Below are 18,001 nucleotides of genomic sequence, written 5' to 3'. Positions count from 1 at the left end.
GAGAGGGCCCAGAGATACCTCTCCGACAATCGGAGTGACAAATCATAATCTCGAAATACGCCAACCCAACAAGTACCTTCGGAGACACCTGTAGAGCACCTTTATAATCACCCAGTTATGTTGTGACGTTTGGTAGCACACAAAGTGTTCCTCTGGTAAACGGAAGTTGCATAATCTCATAGTCATAGGAACATGTATAAGTCATGAAGAAAGCAATAGCGACATGCTAAACGATCGTGTGCTAAGCTAACGGAATGGGTCAAGTCAATCACATCATTCTCCTAATGATGTGATCCCGTTAATCAAATGACAACTCATGTCTATGGCTAGGAAACTCAACCATCTTTGATTAACGAGCTAGTCAAGTAGAGGCATACTAGTGACACTCTGTTTGTCTATGTATTCACACATGTATTATGTTTCCGGTTAATACAATTCTAGCATGAATAATAAATATTTATCATGATATAAGGAAATAAATAATAACTTTATTATTGCCTCTAGGGCATATTTCCTTCAGTCTCCCACTTGCACTAGAGTCAATAATCTAGTTCACATCGCCATGTGATTTAACATGAATAGTTCACATCACCATGTGATTAACACCCATAGTTCACATCGTCATGTGACCAACACCCAAAGGGTTTACTAGAGTCAATAATCTAGTTCACATCGCTATGTGATTAACACCCAAAGAGTACTAAGTTGTGATCATGTTTTGCTTGTGAGAGAAGTTTAGTTCAACGGGTCTGCTACATTCAGATCTGTAAGTATTTTGCAAATTTCTATGTCTACAATGCTTTGCATGGAGCTACTCTAGCTAATTGCTCTCACTTTCAATATGTATCTAGATCGAGACTTAGAGTCATCCAGATCTGTGCCAAAACTTGCATCGACGTAACTCTTTACGACGAACCTTTTGTCACCTCCATAACCGAGAAATATTTCCTTATTCCACTAAGGATAATTTTGACCGCTGTCCAGTGATCTACTCCTAGATCACTATTGTACTCCCTTGCCAAAATCAGTGTAGGGTATACAATAGATCTGGTACACAGCATGGCATACTTTATAGAACCTATGGCCGAGGCATAGGGAATGACTTACATTCTCTTTCTATCTTCTGCCGTGGTCGGGCTTTGAGTCTTACTCAATTTCACACCTTGTAACACAGGCAAGAACTCTTTCTTTGACTGTTCCATTTTGAACTACTTCAAAATCTTGTCAAGGTATGTACTCATTGAAAAAACTTATCAAGCGTCTTGATCTATCTCTATAGATCTTGATGCTCAATATGTAAGCAGCTTCACCGAGGTCTTTCTTTGAAAAACTCCTTTCAAACACTCCTTTATGCTTTGCAGAATAATTCTACATTATTTCCGATCAACAATATGTCATTCACATATACTTATCAGAAATGTTGTAGTGCTCCCACTCACTTTCTTGTAATACAGACTTCACCGCAAGTCTGTATAAAACTATATCCTTTGATCAACTTATCAAAGCGTACATTCCAACTCCGAGATGCTTGCACCAGTCCATAGATGGATCGCTGGAGCTTGCATATTTTGTTAGCACCTTTAGGATTGACAAAAACTTCTGGTTGCATCATATACAACTCTTCTTTAATAAATCCATTAAGGAATGCAGTTTTGTTTATCCATTTGCCAGATTTCATAAAATGCGGCAATTGCTAATATGATTCGGACAGACTTAAGCATAGATACGAGTGAGAAACTCTCATCGTAGTCAACACCTTAAACTTGTCGAAAACCTTTTGCGACAATTCTAGCTTTGTAGATAGTAACACTACTATCAGCGTCCGTCTTCCTCTTGAAGATCCATTTAATCTCAATGGCTCGCCGATCATTGGGCAAGTCAATCAAAGTCCATACTTTGTTCTCATACATGGATCTCATCTCAGATTTCATGGCCTCAAGCCATTTTGCGGAATCTGGGCTCACCTTCGCTTCTTCATAGTTCGTAGGTTCGTCATGGTCTAGTAACATAACCTCCAGAACAGGATTACCGTACCACTCTGGTGCGGATCTTACTCTGGTTGACCTACGAGGTTCAGTAATAACTTGATCTGAAGTTCCATGATCATCATCATTAACTTCCTCACTAATTGGTATAGGCGTCACAGAAACTGGTTTCTGCGATGAACTACTTTCCAATAAGGAAGCAGGTACAATTACCTCATCAAGTTCTACTTTCCTCCCACTCACTTCTTTCGAGAGAAACTCCTTCTCTATAAAGGATCCATTCTTAGCAACGAATGTCTTGCCTTCGGATCTGTGATAGAAGGTGTACCCAACTGTCTCCTTTGGGTATCCTATGAAGACACATTTCTCCGATTTGGGTTTGAGCTTATCAGGATGAAACTTTTTCTTATAAGCATCGCAACCCCAAACTTTAAGAAACGACAACTTTGGTTTCTTGCCAAACCACAGTTCATACGGTGTCGTCTCAAACGGATTTAGATGGTGCCCTTTTTTTTAACGTGAATGCGGCTGTCTCTAATGCATAACCCCAAAACGATAGTGGTAGATCGGTAAGAGACATCATATATCGCACCATATCTAATAAAGTACGGTTACGATGTTCGGACACACCATTACACTGTGGTGTTCCAGGTGGCGTGAGTAGTGAAACTATTTCACATTGTTTTTACTGAAGGCCAAACTCGTAACTCAAATACTCTTCTCCACGATCAGATCATAGAAACTTTATTTTCTTGTTACGATGATTTTCCACTTCACTCTGAAATTATATGAACTTTTCAAATGTTTCAGACTTCTGTTTCATTAAGTAGATATACCCATATCTGCTCAAATCATTTGTGAAGGTCAGAAAATAATGATACCTGCTACGAGCCTCAATATTCATCGGACCACATACATCTGTATGTATGATTTCCAACAAATCTGTTGCTCTCTCCATAGTTCCGGAGAACGGCGTTTTAGTCATCTTGCCCATGAGGCATGGTTCGCAAGCATCAAGTGATTCATAATCAAGTGATTCCAAAATCCCATCAGTATGGAGTTTCTTCATGCGCTTTAGACCAATATGACCTAAACGGCAGTGCCACAAATAAGTTGCACTATCATTATTAACTTTGCATCTTTTGGCTTCATTATTATGAATATGTGTATCACTACGATCGAGATCCAACAAACCATTTTATTGGGTGTATGACCATATAAGGTTTTATTCATGTAAACAGAACAACAATTATTCTCTAATTTAAATGAATAACCGTATTGCAACAAACATGATCAAATCATATTCATGCTCAACGCAAACACCAAATAACACTTATTTAGTTTCAACACTAATCCCGAAAGTATAGGGAGTGTGCGATGATGATCATATCAATCTTGAAACTACTTCCAATACACATCGTCACTTCATCCTTAACTAGTTTCTGTTCATTATGCAACACCCGTTTTGAGTTACTACTCTTTAGCAACTGAACCAGTATCAAATACCGAGGGGTTGCTACGAACACTAGTAAAATACACATCAATAATCTGTATATCAAATATACCTTTGTTCACTTTTGTCATCCTTCTTATCCACCAAATACTTGGGGCAGTTCCGCTTCCAGTGACCAGTCCCTTTGCAGTAGAAGCACCTAGTCTCAGGCTTAGGTATAGACTTGGGCTTCTTCACTTGAGTAGCAACTTGCTTGCCGTTCTTCTTGAAGTTCCCCTTCCATCCCTTTGCCCTTTTCTTGAAACTAGTGGTCTTGTTAACCATCAACACTTGATGCTCTTTCTTGATTTCTACCTTCGTCGATTTCAGCATCGCGAAGAGCTCGGGAATTACTTTCGTCATCCCTTACATACTATAGTTCATCACGAAGTTCTACTAACTTGGTGATGGTGACTAGAGAATTCTGTCAATCACTATTTTATCTGGAAGATTAACTCCCACTTGATTCAAGCGATTGTAGTACCCAGACAATCTGAGCACATGCTCACTGATTGAGCTATTCTCCTCCATCTTTTAGCTATAGAACTTGTTGGAGACTTCATATCTCTCAACTCGGGTATTTGCTTGAAATATTAACTTCAACTCCTGGAACATCTCATATGGTCCATGACGTTCAAAACGTCTTTGAAGTCCCGATTCTAAGCCGTTAAGCATGGTGCACTAAACTATCAAGTAGTCATCATATTGAGCTAGCCAAACGTTCATAACGTCTGCATCTGCTCCTGCAATAGGTCTGTCACCTAGCGGTGCATCAAGGACATAATTCTTCTGTGCAGCAATGAGGATAATCCTCAGATCACGGATCCAATCCGCATCTTTGCTACTAACATCTTTCAACATAATTTTTCTCTAGGAACATATCAAAATAAACACAGGGAAGCAACAACGCGAGCTATTGATCTACAACATAATTTCCAAAAATACTATCAGGACTAAGTTCATGATAAATTTAAGTTCAATTAATCATATTACTTAAGAACTCCCACTTAGATAGACATCCCTCTAATCCTCTAAGTGATCACGTGATCCATATCAACTAAACCATGTCCGATCATCACGTGAGATGGAGTAGTTTCAACGGTGAACATCACTATGTTGATCATATCTACTATATGATTCACGCTCGACCTTTCGGTCTCCGTGTTCCGAGGCCATATCTATTATATGCTAGGCTCGTCAAGCTTAACCTGAGTATTCCGCGTGTGCAACTGTTTTGCACCCGTTGTATTTGAACGTAGAGCCTATCACACCCGATCATCACGTGGTGTCTCAGCACGAAGAACTTTCGCAACGGTGCATACTCAGGGAGAACACTTATACTTTGATAATTTAGTGAGGGATCATCTTATAATGCTACCGTCAATCAAAGCAAGATAAGATGCATAAAAAGATAAACATCACATGCAATCAATATAAGTGATATGATATGGCCATCATCATCTTGTGCTTGTGATCTCCATCTCCGAAGCACCGTCATGATCACCATCGTCACCGACGCGACACCTTGATCTCCATCGTAGCATCGTTGTCGTCTCGCCAATCTTATGCTTCTACGACTATCGCTACCGCTTAGTGATAAAGTAAAGCATTACAGGGCGATTGCATTGCATACAATAAAGTGACAACCATATGGCTCCTGCCAGTTGCCGATAACTTGATTACAAAACATGATCATCTCATACAATAAAATTTAGCATCATGTCTTGACCATATCACATCACAACATGCCCTGCAAAAACAAGTTAGACGTCCTCTACTTTGTTGTTGCAAGTTTTACGTGGCTGCTACGGGCTTAGCAAGAACCGTTCTTACCTACGCATCAAAACCACAACGATAGTTTGCCAAGTTGGTGCTGTTTTAACCTTCGCAAGGACCGGGCGTAGCCACACTCGGTTCAACTAAAGTTGAAGAAACCGACACCCGCCAGCCACCTATGTGCAAAGCACGTCGGTAGAACCAGTCTTGCGTAAGCGTACGCGTAATGTCGGTCCGGGCCGCTTCATCCAACAATACCGCCGAACCAAAGTATGACATGCTGGTAAGCAGTATGACTTATATCGCCCACAACTCACTTGTGTTCTACTCGTGCATATAACATCTATGCATAAAACCAGGCTCTGATACCACTGTTGGGGAACGTAGTAATTTCAAAAAAATTCCTACGCACACGCAAGATCATGGTGATGCATAGCAACGAGAGGGGAGAGTGTTGTCCACGTACCCTCGTAGACCGAAAGCGGAAGCGTTAACACAACGCGGTTGATGTAGTCGTACGTCTTCACGATCCGACCGATCAAGTACCGAACGCACGACACCTCCGAGTTCAGCACACGTTCAGCTCGATGACGTCCCTTGAACTCCGATCCAGCCGAGCTTTGAGGGAGAGTTCCGTCAGCACGACGGCGTGGTGACGATGATGATTTTCTACCGACGCAGGGCTTCGCCTAAGCACCGCTACGATATTATCGAGGTGGATTATGGTGGAGGGGGCACCGCACACGGCTAAGAGATCAATAGATCAATTGTTGTGTCTATGGGGTGCCCCCTGCCCCCGTATATAAAGGAGTAAGGGGGAGGCGGCCGGCCAAGGAGGAGGGCGCGCCAAGGGGGGAGTCCTACTCCCACCGGGAGTAGGACTCCTCCTTTCCTTGTTGGAGTAGGAAAAGGGAAGGGAGAAGGAGAAGGAAGGAAGGGGGCGCCCCCTCTCCCTAGTCCAATTCGGACTAGTCCATGGGGAGGGGTGCGGCCACCCTTTGGGGCCTTTCTCTCCTTTCCCGTATGGCCCATTAAGGCCCAATACGAATTCCCATAACTCTCCGGTACTCCGAAAAATACCCGAATCACTCGGAACCTTTCCGATGTCCGAATATAGTCGTCCAATATATCGATCTTTACGTCTCGACCATTTCGAGACTCCTCGTCATGTCCCTGATCTCATCCGGGACTCCGAACTCCTTCGGTACATCAAAACATATAAACTCATAATATAACCGTCATCTAACTTTAAGCGTGCGGACCCTACGGGTTCGAGAACTATGTAGACATGACCGAGACACGTCTCCGGCCAATAATCAATAGCGGAACCTGGATGCTCATATTGGCTCCCACATATTCTACGAAGATCTTTATCGGTCAGACCGCATAACAACATACGTTGTTCCCTTTGTCATCGGTATGTTACTTGCCCGAGATTCGATCGTCGGTATCTCAATACCTAGTTCAATCTCGTTACCGGCAAGTCTCTTTACTCGTTCCGTAATACATCATCCTGCAAATAACTCATTAGTTACAATGCTTGCAAGGCTTATAGTGATGTGCATTATCGAGAGGGCCCAGAGATACCTCTCCGACAATCGAAGTGACAAATCATAATCTCGAAATACGCCAACCCAACAAGTATCTTCGGAGACACCTGTAGAGCACCTTTATAATCACCCAGTTATGTTGTGACGTTTGGTAGCACACAAAGTGTTCCTCCGGTAAACGGAAGTTGCATAATCTCATAGTCATAGGAACATGTATAAGTCATGAAGAAAGCAATAGCGACATACTAAACGATCATGTGCTAAGCTAACGGAATGGGTCAAGTCAATCACATCATTCTCCTAATGATGTGATCCCGTTAATCAAATGACAACTCATGTCTATGGCTAGGAAACTCAACCATCTTTGCTTAACGAGCTAGTCAAGTAGAGGCATACTAGTGACACTCTGTTTGTCTATGTATTCACAGATGTATTATGTTTCCGGTTAATACAATTCTAGCATGAATAATAAACATTTATCATGATATAAGGAAATAAATAATAACTTTATTATTGCCTCTAGGGCATATTTCCTTCACTTTTATTTAATGTGTTTCGCGAGCGGAAAGTATAATTTGTCTTGGTTTTAGTGCTAAGAGTTATTTGAAATTAATATATGACAACACTCTCTTTTCTCATTAAATAAGATTACACATCAGATTTTGCTTATATGTCATGATTAAGAAATAATCCATGGTGGACCACTGAGACTACCATAATAACTTTTCAAGTTTATCTCACATTGGGTTAACGGTAACCATACTATCAAGTGGGGGGCATACACAAATGTTCCTTTTATCTTATAGAACAAAGATATTAACAAGATTTGGGCTCGATGCACGCGTAAAAGCATTTAGCCACATAGACATGGATAGGTCTTTCCTCTTTTGGATTGAGTGGTCCCAACCAACGATCTACCGTATATTAACAATCACAGGTTGAAACATGTGACACGAATTGAGGGGTGCCAACCCATAATCTACCATATATTAATAGATTGTACTAGTATCTTATTGTTGTATCTACAAGGGCTCTCATTTAATGTGTTTTGTGTGAAAGAAATATAACTTATATTGGTTTTAGTGCTAAGAGTTATATCGAGATATGATAACCCTTCCTTTCCTCATTGAATAAGATGCCACATCAGATTTTTGCTTATGTATCATGATTAAGATATAGTCCAAAGGTGGAGTAGTGAGACTGCCCTAATAGCTTTTCAAGTTTATTTTACCTTGAGTTAAGGACAGCCATATATACTATCAAGTTATTGAGTGGGGGCACATGCAAATTAACTAGGGTTGAGCTCTTTCTTATATTATCCAAAATCAAATCTCAAATACTTTCACTCCGTCCACTCAAATGTATTTTCCACTTCCTTGGTACTTCTGAGTATTTCTATTCGGTACCACTAATCTTCTGAGGGATGAGTGTTCTTTGATGAACTCAGTCCTTTGCCTCAGAACCGCCAGGAACTTTTCTCCGCTACCACCGAGTTTTGTTTCCTTTGAGACCATTTTTATTAGCTCTGATACCTTTGAATGCAACATTTTTGGCACTTCTGAGCACCTCTTGATTTGCTTCAGCTTTCCGTCTCAATATAGGTCTAATACTTCCGAACGAAGTCTACCTGATATCTCTTCTTACCCATTTCCGTATCTTTCCCTTTGAGAAAAGTTGTGTTGACCCCCTCCAGTACTTTCGAGCAAGTTCTATGTTTTGTATAGATGAGCTACCTTTGTCCAAACTTTTTGGTTTAGATACCTCCAGGTATTTTGATCTTTGAGAGGCTCACTAGATAGCCTGGTACCTCCGAGGGCAGCTTATGTGAAAACTTCCCTTGCACGACTATGGCAGGGTGGTACACTCTATATGAAAAAGTATCTAGAACCTCCCCAGCCCCCTCAGCCCACGATGAATTTCTCTTACTACTTGGTTCCGCATTGAATTTAGTTGTGCGCATCTAAGAACTTGTATTTCCCTTTGACCCCTCGATTTTGGAAGTGTCTTATAGTACTGAGGATTTTTTTTCCCGGCACTTCCGGGCTAGTTACTTTTGGAGACTAACTTCTTTCCCTATAAAATTAACCCCCACACCCCTTGGGTGGGTGAGATCAACTTCGCCGAGCATTTCCTTGGGGAATGTAATGAGGTTGCTCATGAACTTCCTAGGAACAGCTTTTCTCTCTTTTCTTTTTTTGACCCGAATTCTCCCCTTTGTTTCTACCCAAATGTATGGGACGTGGATCCCCACAGTGTCATTCTTCCTATGATGATAAACTTTGTGACAGTTCCTTCTTTTTTACGCAGACGATCCACAACAAACAAAAGCCCATCGACTTGAAATAGGCGGTAATGTAACCATTCTTGATAATCAACAAAGACAGCTGAATGGCATTCCCTAAAAAGAAGTGTATGCAGCGACCCTTCGTTCTTTGCCAAACTAGACTAGAGTGAGACCTGTGGATGAATAATTTGTTAAAACTTTTGAACATGTTAAAGGAAAGCTGAAGTCCTAGGTCTTATTTTTCTGAACAGGTATGGCTTGATGATTGTGCATGATTGATCTATAAAAAAAATTGCTGTGAGCAGGGAAGTTTAGTACTCCTATATGCTTGTTTATTTTTGGTACGTGAGGCAAACGATGTGTCTTTTTTTGTTACATTCTTATTACTCAAAATGGAAATTAAGTTAATTTCTTTTTCATTTTTCACTCTTCGAAAAATGCAAGTCTTGAATATATGCTTTTGCTGGCTTGCTACACTCTCGAATTTCTTAATAAGTCAAGGTAATAAAAGATCCCATTCCTGAAAACAAAATCAACAGAGCAAATGATCCTTTTATCTATTGGAACGGAGTATCGACAAGATTCAGGCCAGGTGCATGCAGAAAAAAAAAATCTGGACATGTATGCACTAATTAGAGTGGATGTGTATTTGCTCCTTCAGTTTAAGGGGAGTCGAATGACTATAGGTACACCGCACACCTGATCTGTCATCTCCTAATAATCACAGGTTGAGGAAAGCATCGCCTAACAGTCACATGTTGAAACAGGCACCTCCAAATAATCACAAGTTGAAGCACGCAACATGGACGAATGTTGTGCATGCTTCACCACATTGCGATGCTGATTTCGCGAACCTCGCCAGTGGCACTTACACAGGATCTTACAAGACATTGTGTTACTAGATTACTTTTAGCTGTTTAGACACTTCTTCGCAGGACAGTTCCATCCTCCATCGTCCTGAAGTGTGTAACCTGAATCAAAAAGAATATCAAATTTCAGAAACTAATCAACTGCTGACAGAGGACGGACAATGGCACTTGCAAGAATTACCACATGGTTCGAGCATCAAATAAATTTGCATATCAAGTTTTGCCCGGAACAGAAATGTCACGTATAACCATTTGAGCGCATATATGTTTTTTTGGAGGAAAAAGATACGGTGTATGACGGAATACGACCGAGCTACTTATCCTTTACCTTCTCTAGCTTGTCCTTCATTGGTGTTTCGACCACTATCTTCTGAACACAAAACCGTCGGAGAACACGATGTTCAAGCATAACCTCAAACTGAATATCACTGTTGCTCGGTGACACGCCTGATATTACCTTCTTCTCACTCCCCACCTTCTCTAGAGATCAGCAAATATAACGACACACCGATGAGAATACATATTTTTGTATTCTAATGGTTATTACAGAGTTAAAGCAAGGGATATGGTGGAATGGACAACAGACCTGCCATGAAAGGAGACTGGAACATTGGATTGGCCTTGGTATGATCTCCAACATCATGAATAATGTTTCTAGCATGCAATGGAGCTTCAAAGTCAACACCGGGATTTTCTCTGTTAATGGAGAATGAAAAGAGCATCCATGTAAATCCATGAAATGAGTTGAGACTGATCTTTGAAGGGCACGCTACTTACATTGTTCTTACACAATCAACTTGAGCATGAATTTGGAACATTCCTCTTGAGGTTTCCTCAAGACACAAGTTTGCAGGAAGTTGCGTTGCTGCTGCTGATGTTCCATTCTGCACCCCAGGATAGTTGGTCACTTCCGAGCCATCAGAACATGTTTCAGCTTCACTCATCTCATTTCTGAAATCTCCAGAAGGTTTAGATCTTTGTGTCGACGTCTTTGTTTCTGGCTTCTCGAGCCTCTCAGTCCCGCCTTTATTCTTCTCATCATTTTTTCTTGCCAACAGACTACTCAGCTCAGTATCGCCCTGAAAAGTGTCATCACTAACATGGCCATCTTCCCAGAATGAATGTAGTCTGGACTCCTGAAAATCAATACCAGGATCAAACCCTTGCCTTCGTGAATCCTTGCCAGACTGCTGAGAACATGTAGTGTGTTGACCAACCACAGTTTCATTTACAGAACTCGCAGAATGAAATATGTCTGCATTTGATTTCTTGAGAGAGTCAAAATTATCTTCTTTCTTCTTGTCTGCCTTCTGTCCCAAGAAAGTACACATATCAATGTTGCTCGGAAGGTCCCTGGCACAGAATGGGTCTGAAAACTCAGTTTTATTGCCAAATATATTTGAAACAGGATTCTGCCAATGAATCTCGTCATACGCACTGTCAGGTCTATGGAAAACAGGACGAACTTTTGATGTAGGTCTCCATTCAGTTGATCCCACAGTTTGAAATCCATCCATATCTGGAATAGAATCAAAAGGTTTATCCTCGCGCATTACAGTGCAACTCGGTGGGTTGTTTCGTCGAGTGCTACCCTTCAGATGGGAGGTACAAGAACCCCAGTCAGCAAATTTCTCCTGAAGTGATAAACGGCAGCTTGGTTCTTGGGTTCTCTGTTGGTCCATTGCCTTGTCTGGCCAATAACCTGCTTCAAGATTCTTCCGGTCTATTGCTCTTTTGTGGTATTCTTCTTCATCCCTGAATACTGACATTTCATCTAGATGTGCATCGACATTTGGAATATCAAACTCATCCAAGCTTGTATGGAATTCATCCTTCTCGTTCATATTTTTCTCTGTGCATTTTACAGACAGTGTTGGTTTGTTACTTGATATGTCCTTCACTGCTATGGAAGTGAACCAAAAAGAGGAAGACAACTTAGTTTAAATGCGCATGCATAACATTATACTCTGTACAGCCCATCAATCATCAATGTCAAGAGTCTTTGCTGGAGAAAGAACAGAATCAGATAGCAAATATCACTAACCTGCAGCACATGAGCTTGATTCTTCACTGCAGAGAATAATTTGGAAGGATCAGCAAGGGCAATGCCCCATGATTTGCATGGCACAGGATACGAGCATTAAGAAAAACTGAACCCAGTCAAACATGACAGCCAAGGTTAATTTGCTAATTACCTCAATGGGCTCTTCCTTTTCTCTGAATCATCATCTACCATGTCAGAAGACCAAGCAGAAGGGCCAAAAGTGATGTTTGTGCTGTGTATTTTCTTAGACGATGGTTGCCTGGCCAGAATTTTAACAAGATCAAATTGATGTGTTAATATAAATTCCAAGAGGATTTGTTGTTGTTACCTTTCCCAGTCAAACTGTAACATATCATTGTCATCATCCAGTAATGACTGATCAGAAAAGAGGTCATGCCCTGACGCGATTAAGAAACACAAAAGGCTCAGATTTTTTTTTAAATTGCACTAATTAGTCACAGTGCTATGGAAACTGCAAGCGCCCTGCTAGGCAGGCCAATGGTAAAAAAAAATAGGAGCTAGGAAAACAAAGCATATCCAGATTAGGCAGGCCAATGTTTCTCAACTGTACTTTAAACATGCTACTAGGTGGCTGCTGAATTAACGAAAGGTAAAGCAAGCTGTAATAAAACAAAATTCAACAACTCGCCAAACTATAGAACAGCAGATTCAGATTTCCAATGCTCTCTACCAGTACAGGAAAAATATGAAATGAAATCATGATACTTCAATATTATTGTATGAAATAATACACATTCACAATCCAGTAGTTAGAGATCAATTGGGGAAGTATAGGAACAGTAATATGGAACTCTGTCTGGTGCATTGAAATAAGGAAAACACTAAAACAGATAATTCTGACCTGAAGTCTCAAATCGCATGCTAGTTCTTGTTGAAGTTCTGCAATAATAAAATAAATTATTCATATCCCCTTAGAAGTTATTAGTTGTATCTTGATATAAGTGGAGAAATAACCTTCGCTCTGGAGAGTATCTTTCTTTAAAACCATAGTCGACTGTATCAAAATGTTCCGCTCTTGGAGTAGGAAAATGATCATCTGAATTGAATGATTCTATGTTCCACAGTTTATCAGAATTTACATCAGGTAGACTGTCATATCTTCTACTACAATTTGCTGTCCACAGTAGAAAAATAGAATGTAATATTTTCTTAGGCCACAACATTTGAGTGGCCATACTCGATAATAAGATGACACAGCAGAACTTACATTGCCAACCTTTTGGAGCTTGAGGATTATAAAACATGTCCTCATCCCCAGGATAAAGATTGTCATTGGAGTTATAACAGTTTGCCCTCCTTACATAGCTTGACTCATCCACAAGACTACCCATTTTGTGTGAAGCACTTCGCTCTCTCATCATGCTAATACCATACATTAGAGAATCCTGTTGAAATGATAGAAAAAAACATTTGAAAGCCATTACTAGCTAGGGAAGAATAAAATAAATTATAGTTACTTCCTCAAGTAACTCAATCAAGAACATAAACAACATCAGATGTATAATTGAATTCTTTAATACAGATCTAAGAAAGTATGAATAAAATGGAGCCAGCGGTTACAGGTGAGAGCAGCCAACCCACCATAATTTTTGGAATCATGTTTCTACTTTTCTCTAGGCTTTATACCTGTTTTGATGTTCTTTTCTACTTATCTTACAAAACATTTGTACATGATCCCAAACAAAAGATGAGGGATCTGAGATTCTCACCAATCCTTTTGTGGTATCAAAAGGGATGGACCTTCTGGATTTATTTTGCGTGTACCGCGAGGCCTTTGGTGGCAAAGGTAAAGTCCTGCAAAAACGAAATAATCATAAGATAGCTAGGGGCACAGCGTTGGGCTGTGAGAAAAGTTCAGACATTATTATTTTTTATGTTAGGCAAGAAGCTTTATCCCTTAAGTAGCGACACGATGGAGAAACTAGACCATTTGGACCAAAGCCAACTAACCGGACCAATAATTCATTATTCTAGGTCTCAAGGGCACGTTTATGTCGCACTTGGTGATGAATTTTAATTCCGGCAATACAAACTAGAAAGACAGTTTTTCATTGGAAGGAATGGATTCCTTGAGGTAAAGAAATTCACAACAGTTGACTCATTTATTGCACTGAAAACTGCCTCTCATTTTAACTTCTTTACATTGAATTAACTTCATAGATGAAACAGTCATTTAACTCAAAGCAACCTTTTGGTGAATCTTGGTGACTGGAGAGGAGTTTCCATCTTGACATGGCCAAGGCCTGAAACCAGAAGCATAGTTATGTCTATTAGATCACCTTCTTATGTTGTTAAAATAGGAAAACAACGTGGACCCAGAATTCATCAAGGCTAGTAAGTCAAAAGCTACAGATGTACTATCACGATGTTCATATGAGTTCCATAATGAAAATACATTAACAAACTTGGAAGTCTTAACAACTCTACTTGACATGAGAAAACCAGTCAATATGACCTTGTAAATCATAACAATTCCATTTATAGACGCTAAACCTAGAAACAAATGTAAACACATAAATATTCCTTTTTCTTTCAAAAAAACATAAGAATGTCCTTTAGGTGTATGTTCTCATGGAAACCGGGAAAAGTACATATAACAATGCACACAACCATAACACAATAATCCAGATTAAGATGTCCGTAGATAAAACATAATTCTATGCATCAAATGTTGTGAAAATGCACCTTTAACAGAAAATGAAACATGAGATTCACGGGCAGGTTGAGCGGTAGATTTATCTTTTGATCCCTCGTATCTGACCAAATCAATAAGTGAAATTTCTGCAAGGACAAATCATAGTTAAATAATAGTTTCAACAATACACAGCAAGTGAATTAATCTCAATTGTGCAATTTACATTTATAAATCAATGCTGCAATTCGAAAGACTAAGAAATGCTGGTTGGATTAAATAATTGTTCACCTAACTAAGCACACCTATTAGGGCTTGTATTTTTCATTAATGAATATCTTTCATATACTTGCAACGTATAAACCTGAACTATGACTCAGTCGGTAGGGCCACAAAAAATTGACTGGCAGTAGTGAAGGAAACATCACCACCACTGTTGAGATCCACATTTTGATTTCGCTTCTTGGCACCATAGTTATTGGATGGATGAGCAAGAGAATCTTCATGAGGTTTAACAGCAGCTGCAACATCTTGATGACCAACGGGTGATGACAATCTGGCAACATACAAGACTGGTATCTCACAACACTAGATCAATTAAGCACACTCTTACAATACTGCATTGAGATACTGACCTAGGCTGAGAACCTGCAAAATAGAAGCAAAAATTCACATTAAACTCAAATTTACCTAAAAAGCATATTGCACACTTGAGCAGTTAATAGCATGTCTCATTCTACTTTTGACAGCTGCATATTCAAGAGAGAAACATATAAACCCAGTTCATACGATGTGAAATTTGTGGATGCCACTGATCTTGTTAATATATCTGTGCTAAACATGCAATACAATTTAACAAGAAAAGCATAATGAATTCCCTCATCTGATATACATATAGCTGTACTCTTACTTGTTTCCTTCGGATCAATATTATATGAAGAAGTGATCTTCTTCAGCGCCTCTAGAGGGGAAGCACGAAAACTTGCGTTGTCCAAATTTGGAAGAGCACTACCTGCATCTGAAATAAGAGTAAAAGGGTCATACTAAGAAATATCAAGAGGTTAAAAATACGGCAGGCATTCAGGTTCATGATGAAGCATGCATCATTAATAAAACACCATGCAGAACAAAATAAGACACAGAAAGTGCATTTTAAAAGTGTGTCTGTTAAATAATACCATTGTTGAGTTTACATTTATGGTTTAGCCAAGGAGCAGCTCACTAGTTCTAATGCATAGCTAGAAGAACATTGTTCTCAAGTTTCTTCTATTCCTGAAGGAAGCCAGATCCATTGTTGTTTGGTTCATATACTTGAAATTTTCTATATGACTAGAGTGACATTGGTCAGCCTACTCAACCAGATTCTCTGGCATTGTGCTAGAAGAGCAGCAGGATTAACCACAGAAAAAAAAAATCATGTGTAGCAAGTTCACTTGGACGACTGCAAAACATGTACAGAAACTCACTTTCAGGGCCATTGCGGTGACTGTCTGGAGCTGCCAAATTGTCCAGGCTTAGGATGTCAAGCGACCGAGGCGCCTGACCACCAACAGCTTGGCCGCCTGCGCCATCTACGCCATCCTGGTTCTGCAGCCTTGCCGTCTGCTGCTGCCGCTTCTTCTGTTCAAAGTACTGCCTCTGCCTGCCCACCATATTTGTTCCGATAGTCAGTCACAGCGACATAAGAACACTAACCGTGCCAAAGCAACTTTTACAGCTTGAAATCGGTGAGCCTAACAAGGTTACCTGCTCTGTGTCGATTTCCTGGACTGCGCTCATCTCAGGGACGAACACGCAAAGCCGTCAGGTTCCCCAAAAATCAAGCAAATGTTAGCACTTCGTTACGAATACACTGCTGCATGCTACGATTATTAGGTCAGCCAGCAGCCGCCGCTGCAATGTTGCGGTGCAGAAGCTACCCGAATACAGATTTCAAACAAAAACAACCCGAATCATGCTAAATCCCCAAATTCAGCGCGGCGTAAACGGGGGGCGGGGGATCCGAGAACTCACGGCATACACCTGCCTCCTGGAGCCTCCCGTCCACTGCAGCATCGCGGGGAAGCGGCCGAGTTACCTCCCCGGGTGGCACGGGAGGGAGGGAGGGAGGGAGGCGCGCGTAGGGCGCGGAGGCGGAGGGAGGGGGAGGGTCGGCGCAGGCGGCCGACGCGGAGGGAGAGTGGCGGGCGGCGCCGTGGCGGAGAGTGGTCGGTTGGGGATGCGGCGTCGAGGCCGCGGCGCCGCAGGCGAGCGGCGACGGGGAGGCGGCGTCGGGTTTTGGGAGCGGGAGCGGGAGCAGCGCGAGCACGGCAAAGAGGAGGAGGCGCGGAAGAGAAATGGGAAGAGTGGGGAAGGGTGGCGCCTTTGGCACTCCCACTCGGCATCGGGTGGGAAAAGCATTGGGCGTTCCCGATTGTTTTTTGTGCCCAAAAAAAATGCAGAGATGAATTTCAAAGTTCCAAATGGCGGTGGTGATCGTCTGCCCGTTCCATAATATTGTGCGAATAGATTTTTTGAAAAGTTAAATTAAGCAAACTTTGACCGAATTTAGAGAGAAAACTATTTTTATATACAATTCTAACATATACAAAGTGAAAAAATAACCGACGATGTATCCAGTGATATGCGTTTAGTATTTTGAGTCTACATATTTTTGTCTGTAAACATGATCAAAGTTTGTAATGTTTGACTTTTGAAAAAAAAAATATACGAACTACATTGTAAAATCGTGGAGTAGTCTTTTTTTTAAATTATTTTCAAATAGTAGTTGGAGAGTTCTTCTCTAGTGCAGAACCGGGCTTTAGCGCCAGTTCGTAAGGGCCTTTAGTGCCGGTTCCACAACCGGCACTAAAGAGTGGGGACTAAAGGTCCCCCTTTAGTATCGGTTCGTCACGAACCGGCGCTAAAGTGCCACCACGTGGCACGAGCCAGGCCCGGGTGCGTGTAGGACATTAGTACCGGTTGGTAACACCAACCGGTACTAAATGTTTGGGGGTGTTTTGGTTTTATTTTTTATTTTTCATTTAATTTTGTGTTTTCAATTTAATTTAGTGATTATTTTATATTATAATGAGTTGTTAAATCATTAGGTGAAAGTACCGCAGATTAGTTTCGACTGGATGCATGTGAATCCTAGCTAAGTGATCAAGTATATGCCATATCCATATTATACTTGATCACTTGCGTATACTTGATCACTTGCGTATACTTGATCACTTAGCTAGGATCCATCCAGCTGAAACTAATGTGCGGTTTCTTTCATAAATGATATAATAACTCATCATTATATTAATATAAAAACCCTTGCATCATATCATCAACAACAGTATACTAGCTAGCTAAAAATCA

General features: G+C 40.8%; 1 protein-coding gene across 5 annotated transcripts; it reads right to left on the bottom strand.

The window, feature by feature from the left end:
* Window positions 1–9,608: 9,608 nt before the first annotated feature.
* On the bottom strand, window positions 9,609–17,005 carry LOC123077313 (uncharacterized). 5 transcript variants are annotated; one of them, XR_006436526.1, is made up of 19 exons: window positions 16,667–17,005; window positions 16,400–16,422; window positions 16,120–16,295; window positions 15,564–15,671; window positions 15,289–15,301; window positions 15,082–15,209; window positions 14,707–14,802; window positions 14,210–14,264; window positions 13,731–13,815; window positions 13,229–13,406; window positions 12,976–13,135; window positions 12,863–12,900; window positions 12,329–12,398; window positions 12,152–12,259; window positions 12,001–12,026; window positions 10,734–11,859; window positions 10,543–10,652; window positions 10,285–10,431; window positions 9,609–10,058 (listed from the first exon to the last, which is right to left on the bottom strand). XR_006436526.1 is itself a non-coding variant. In XM_044499568.1 (19 exons), the coding sequence occupies exons 1-19, from the start codon at window positions 16,706–16,708 to the stop codon at window positions 10,005–10,007; spliced, it is 2,748 nt and encodes a 915-aa protein (XP_044355503.1). In that variant the 5' UTR covers window positions 16,709–17,005; the 3' UTR covers window positions 9,609–10,004. The 5 variants fall into 5 exon arrangements, 4 of the variants coding, with proteins under 4 accessions (XP_044355503.1, XP_044355504.1, XP_044355506.1 ...); XM_044499568.1 differs by having other exon boundaries at window positions 10,285–10,436; XM_044499569.1 differs by having other exon boundaries at window positions 10,285–10,436; window positions 10,734–11,856.
* Window positions 17,006–18,001: the final 996 nt, after the last annotated feature.

The sequence above is a fragment of the Triticum aestivum genome, chromosome 3D (genome assembly GCF_018294505.1).
Source record: "Triticum aestivum cultivar Chinese Spring chromosome 3D, IWGSC CS RefSeq v2.1, whole genome shotgun sequence".
Lineage (NCBI taxonomy): Eukaryota > Viridiplantae > Streptophyta > Magnoliopsida > Poales > Poaceae > Triticum > Triticum aestivum.
Note: the sequence above shows the minus strand (reverse complement) of the source record. Positions and strands in the feature narration are given on the sequence as shown.

Coding starts and splice junctions, on each gene's coding strand:
- LOC123077313 (XM_044499568.1), bottom strand. CDS start 16,708: ATGCTGCAGTGGACGGGAGGCTCCAGGAGGCAGGTGTATGCC. Junction 15,672..16,119: donor TCACCGCAATGGCCCTGAAA/GTGAGTTTCTGT, acceptor CTCTTATTTCAG/ATGCAGGTAGTGCTCTTCCA. Junction 13,136..13,228: donor AGCTCCAAAAGGTTGGCAAT/GTAAGTTCTGCT, acceptor TACTGTGGACAG/CAAATTGTAGTAGAAGATAT.